This window comes from Cynara cardunculus, assembly GCF_001531365.2.
Source record: "Cynara cardunculus var. scolymus isolate 2C chromosome LG 12, CcrdV1, whole genome shotgun sequence".
Taxonomy (NCBI): Eukaryota; Viridiplantae; Streptophyta; class Magnoliopsida; order Asterales; family Asteraceae; genus Cynara; species Cynara cardunculus.
Window position 1 is genome coordinate 38,552,480 of NC_037539.1, and position 6,452 is coordinate 38,558,931.

Genomic DNA, 6,452 nt, shown 5'->3' on the forward strand with positions numbered 1-6,452 from the left:
AAATAAAATTTTTAACTTTGTCTTTTTGATGATAAAGTTTTAAGTTGATCATTTAGTTTTATAAAATCTAAGAGAACACCTTTAAGTTAAAATTTATAAAAGAAAATTTAGTTTTATAAATTCCAATGGAAGAACTTGGTTCGAGCTTGATTCGAGTTCGAGTTCGAGCTTCATTTGAGCTTAATTCAAACTTGAGAAATAGTTATCGAGTTCGAGTCGAGCTTTGACTTTTACTACTTACGAATTTTCGAGTTCGAGCTTGAAAATTGTGTTTCAAGTTCAAGTACGGTGATACTCGAGGACGACTGTTCAATTAAAACACAGGACCAATAATATAATTTATTCTATTTTTTATTTAAATCATAGGGACCAAGAACTGTAGCCACCGTCTCCCTCCTAAAACTCCGCCGCTAGACTCTACCCTTGCTCTCCACGGCCACCGCCTTCTCCCCTTCCCTACCGGAGAAACGTCATTTCAGCCTCCAGGTACAAGATGCGGGAGAAGCAGATCCAGATCTGTGATCTCCTCAAACGACGACGCTTGGTCTTCCCGACCATCGCCTCTCCCTCTTCACTTCGGCCCCATTTTGGCCATGTATAACCATGCTCGTATTTGGATGAACGATCGAGCATAAACTTTGAGTTTATAAATGGATCAAACGCCCACAGTTTTACAGGCAAACAAATTACATTTGTTTGAATCCATTCAGGTTTATATATAACTACCAAATTCTGTTTGAATTTATTTTACAAGTTAGAGACATTATTTATTCACAATTTTGATCTTCATCAACCTCTGCTTGAATTCTGTTTGATCTGTTAACTTCTCTACCATCCCTCTTTCTCTTCAACTTCCTCTTTGATATCTCTTCTTTCTCATCCGCAAACGATAAAAACCTCTGCAATCGCACCGATCGAGACCCCTTTTCCGGTGACGGATCGTGTTTTCCAAACTCCCGAAGCACCATACAGAAGTGTATACCGAGAGCAAGAGCGCAAGCTACTCCGAAGATGAGAAATAGTCCACAAAAGCTTTCTAATTGAAGCTGGTCCGAATCCGAGTTCCGCAAGGAGCAGGTTTTTCTCTTGAGCCAATGGTCGTGAATCTTTTGAAGCTCGCCGTTCTCCATTAACGTTAGGATCGCAGTCGATATGTCAACTGCCAATGGGGAGTCCCTTGGAAATGCCTAACAAATCATCACATAACACATATCATTCATAATCTGATTGGCAGTTGCAGAATGGTTTGGTGCAAAATTGTTTGGTATAGAATGTTTAAGTGGTCAGAATGATTAGTAGGCTTTCATGATATAGTATAAAATAAAATATAATTATTTGGTAATTGTTTACAATGGAATCAGGGTGCTTAATGGTTAAGGGAGACTTATGATAAAAAATCATTCAGAGGGTTTTAGAACTAATAAAAGGCAGATTTTTTTTTGTCTAACAAGATTCACTTCTTAATGATTTAGATGTTGCCACTTAATGAAACTGTTAAGAGGTAAACAAACAACCTCAAAGTCTACAGGAACAATTACATTATAAAATGTTACAATAAGTTGATATGACGTATTTTTTACGCTTTAACAAGTTTTTTAATATACTTTTGAAATAAAGTGTTATATTAACTCTTTTCGTAGAACATTTGTTTCTATAGAACACTAGAAAGACTAATGAAAAGTCTTATTTTCAAAAGTTGTACTAAAAGAACTTGTTAAGAAGTCCAAAAACATCTTATCGACTTATTGTAACACATTTATATAGGATGTACGATTGTTTGGTCCTGTAAACTTAATTAAAGTCTTAAAAAGCATTCTATTTACATATATTTGACATTCTATAAAGCCGATTTTACTGTAAAAAGTACGGAGATACTTACGAAGCCCCACCCGCTTTTCGTGAACTCTTGGCCGACGACTTGAAACCGGCAGTAGTTTGAAAGGAAGAGGTCGACGTACGRCCTTTCAWYAACAATGGCAGCAACTATTCCTCCTCCAAGTTTCTCAGCATATTCTTCAGGGGAGCCAAGGGCAACAAGTCTTGATTTTGGTATGTTGAGTTCTTCCATCAAATAATTCTCGGAAAACGATCCTATCTGAAACCCGATGCGTTCRTTGCTAGCGATCAATGAATCGATCCCTCTGATGGGAGATGAAAGTTGTTGCRYGGTTAAGATCGATGTGAGGYTAGCCGTGTAGCTTGAGTTGATGATCAGAACCACGAAAAGCCAGATGAAAAGAACCATCCGACCAAGGGTGCTCACCGTGTTTTCTCCTGAAAGTTTTCGACTTCATCATCAATTTCGCTCTCGTCACCCGTTACTATTCGAATAGATAATCAGAGATTTGATACTTACTGTGTGAGAAAAACATAGTTGACAACGTAAACCTGCAAAACAAAGAACAAATCTTACAAAAGAACCGATGAATTAAGCAATATCTCTGAGAATATCTGGTACACCATTAGATTACTCTCCAAAAAAACCCTTAAGAGAGAGAAGGGGGGTTTTAACATACAACAGAAAGAAATGGTCCAAGTTTAGCTGATATATGACTTCACACCCCACTCTAGCAGAGGATAAACAGGCTGTGCCAGACGGGTGCAGGCACAGATTGTCCCAGATTGTCTGGTTTCTAAATGTCTGTAGAGGCCAGACTGACACAGATCGTCCCCAGATCGTCTGGTTTCTAAATGTCTATAGGGCCAGACTGACACAAATCCTCTCCAGATTGTCTGGTTTCTAAACGTCTATAGGGGGCAGACTGACATAGATTGTCTCGTATCGTCCGGTTTCTAAATGTCTATAGGGGGCAGACTGACGGAGATCGTCCCAGTTTGTCTAGTTTCTGAAGTGGTAGACCATGGTTTTGATATAATGTGAGAATGTGTATAATCTCCAAAAAAAGCCATTTAGGAGCGAACGGGTTTACATACAGAGGAAAAATTGTCCAAGTCTAACAGATATGAGACTGCTCACCAAAAGATGGTGGCCAACTGTTTCTTTGGCGGCCCCCTAAATTCGTCGTTCAGCTTGTGTTCCAGTATCCAGATGACTGCTCCAACGACGAGAAAGGAAACTCCGGTGACCGCCCACATGAGCGGAGTAAAAGGCCGCAAGAAAGCCCAAGCACTCGAGTTTAGCTTCTTTATGGGCACAACTACAACCAGACCCGACTCGATATACGGCTGTGTGAAGTCCGCGGCCTTTGTACGGTTAGGGATAATTGCAACATCACCAACAACAGCATCGAACACCTAAATAAAAACAGAAATTTACCACCCATTAAGATTAGATCGTGAAAATATCTGGACCCCGTTAGATTACTTTCCAAAATAACAGTAGTTTACTCACGTTATGTGACACTTCATTCACAAGCTCGGTGTAGCTCGGATTCTGACGACCATTCCCATACATAATGAACTCGTAAGGAACCGGATATTGAATCAACTTTATTGCAGCCATGAAAACATCTAYGCTAAATCCATGGATTTCGTGCGAACTGTTAACTACTGTAACGATTTCTTTGAAACYAACTCTCAACGGAACTCCAATCCTTAATGGCCTTCCGTTGTTCGAAAACTCCCATCCACGAGGCCGATCYTTTGTGTTCCCAGGCCATACTACACTTCTCAGATGCTGGTTGGCAATAGAACGGTTCGATGGTTCTGCATAAAGAGTCTCTGGCGACTGAACCGTTAGCCCAGAGTGGTTCGACCAGTATCCGAGACGCCGACCCTGGTTCCCAACTAGATTGATTACATCAAAAGAAGGGTGTATCAATGATTGATCAAGATTGAACCAAAGGGGTCCTGTTAGACCACTCATATTTGTTTGCAATATGTTCCTAAGCAACTGTTTTCCACCATTAAAGACACTAAGTGCTCCAAAATTCAGACTTTTGGCCCTTCTCAAACCACCCAAACTTGAATCCTTAGAGAAAGAAATCTTGCCACCTTCTTTTAAGAACTTATCAATGGCATAGGCAATCATCCAAACTGTATCATAAGCAAATAAACCATATGGGTTCAGCCCAATTTCACCATTACTCAGATTCTTCCACCTTCTTAYAAAAGCTCGTTTCTTATCCGAATCCGGTGTATGTGGACGGAGTGTTAGAACACCTTGTACAGATGGAGCRTGAGCAGGAGAAAYACCKGTTGAATCCAAAACAGTCGATAACCAAGTGGTCGCGATCCAAACGTAYCCCTTCTTCATCATGCCAAGACTCYTAGCAGTCTCCATAACCWTMAGACCCRYTTTCGMGTAAGTATGCACAACAATGACACGAGATTCCATCGATCTCACTTTAAGTAATATATCCTTGATATCTTGYGAAGAYAACRAAGAAWCGGGTGGAAATGGTGCTTTATAAGAGAGCTTACAAAGCCTTTCGGAAAGTTGATCACCCAATGTAGATATACTATTCCGAAACTGATCATCATCTGTGAATATCGCAGTTACTTCTCTGTAACCAAAATAGCTTACCATCTCAGCAATGGCGGTCATCAGATAAAGATCATTGGGGGCTGTTTGGATAAAGAAACGGAATTGAAGGGGCGAAAGTGTGGGGTCTAAGGCCGTGAATGACAAAAATGGAACGAGGAGCTCGTTTGCAAGATGTGAAAGTACATGAGCCATCACAGAGCTTTGTGGACCGATCACAGCCAAGGTATCAATCTCCATGTACTTTAGAGCTGTAAAAACATCAAGTATATATGAACCGAATACAGAAGTAGATACATACATACATACATACATAGATATGGCCGTCCCTGGGGGAGGGCGACACGGGTGCACGCCCAGGGCCCAAAAATATCAGGGGCCCAAAATTTTCCCCTAAACTACAATAATAGTCTAAAATATTTTAATAAATTAAAGAAATCCAAAAATTGTAACATATAATTAGAAAAAAAAAAGAATTTAGTAGAAAATAAGGGCTTAAAAATATATCAACTAATTACATTGGAGAATAAAAAAGAAATTAATTGGTCATTCATTATATGCTATTGTTTATTTCCTCTCTACTTTTTTTTATCTCCAACAAGGTCCAATGATATTGGCTATTGTTATCTCTAAAAACTTGACTGTTTTCGTACTTCAATAATTCAAAGTTAAGATCATGTGCTTGCTATTGCTATATATATTTTTTGGATATTTTATCAATTTATGTTTTTATTTACTATTGCTATTTGGTTATCTTGTTCTAATTGTTTTTATTGACTATTGCTATCTATTTTTGCTTCTACATAAAATATTTTACTATTATTTGACAATCAATCTATTGTTCTTATAATTTTTGACTTGTTTCATGGTTTTGTGATTAATCAATAAATTTTTTCTACTAGATGTATTTAGTAATGTCTCTTATATATGTCATGTTTCATAAAATTTTAATCTTAACCACAAGGGTGGTGCTTGATTGGTTTGAGTTTGGCTCTAAATGTCAAAAGTACCAAGAGGTCTCAGGTTCAAATCCAAGGAGGAATAAAAATCCCCTTGTGGCTACGGAGGTTCAAATGCGGTGACTCCGGGCTATCTGCAAAGCAGGTGGTCGTCATGGGATTAGTCGGCTCGCATAGCGGGTTGGATATCCAGGTTAATAAAAAAAAAATCATAATATCTTATTTTAGTTGAGCAAAAAAAGAAGGAAAATATAATTTAAATGTTTTCATCGATTGTTTGACTTATGTATCTTTAATTGGGATTCCATCACACCATAAAATTCTATTTAAGTGCTCAAACAATCATTTGTTGAGCTTATATATCATATGTTAATTTCATTATTTATTCTTATTGGATGTCAACGGATCATTTTTTTCTTTTATATTTTTATTGATCTTCATTTGTTTACTTGTCAAGAAAACCTTGATAATCTTCTTTATTATTRATCTCTCATTGACTCTAATGATTACTTCATTCACACGAATTATYTTTTTATATCAAAATAACACATATTTCTTGTTATGAACTAAAAAAATTCTTACTTTTTATAAAAATTTATCAACCATAGTTTCTATACTCTTGGTTTTAAATTATCTAATAAGAAGTATGTAAATTTAAGTACTCTTATATATATATATATATATATATAGGGACCTAATCAAATGAGAACTAATTAGTTTGTGGTAACTGTGAGAACCAATATTAACCACAAATCAATAGATAAATTATGAAATTTATAATTTTGGCAATTTTGAATTAAAATTTTAATGCAAGGATATTTTTGGTATTTTACAACTTTCATCCTTCTCTCTTCCCTCTCCGGCCACCGTTCGCCGGCCACCGTCCTCCGGTGATACTACAATGGTATCACAATGCATCATATATGTGCTTGGGTATCACATTGATGTTGTTTGTGTGATCGATCGAAGATGTAACACAGTGGTATCACTATGCATCTTATATATGATTAGGTATCACAATGTATCTTTTGTTTAACAGAGTCAATATT

At 37.3% G+C, this 6,452-nt stretch overlaps 1 protein-coding gene across 1 annotated transcript in view; it reads right to left on the reverse strand.

Moving 5' to 3' along the window:
• Positions 1–677: 677 nt before the first annotated feature.
• The window catches only part of LOC112523914 (glutamate receptor 3.2-like), a 6,341-nt gene continuing 566 nt past the window's right edge, over positions 678–6,452 (reverse strand). Inside the window, exons 2-6 of the mRNA XM_025133586.1 lie at positions 3,353–4,757; positions 2,978–3,255; positions 2,357–2,388; positions 1,880–2,274; positions 678–1,187 (exon numbers count right to left, since the gene is read on the reverse strand). Coding sequence (XP_024989354.1) covers positions 768–1,187; positions 1,880–2,274; positions 2,357–2,388; positions 2,978–3,255; positions 3,353–4,757 — 2,530 coding nt within the window. The 3' untranslated portion in view covers positions 678–767. The remainder of the gene's footprint in view (positions 1,188–1,879; positions 2,275–2,356; positions 2,389–2,977; positions 3,256–3,352; positions 4,758–6,452) is intronic.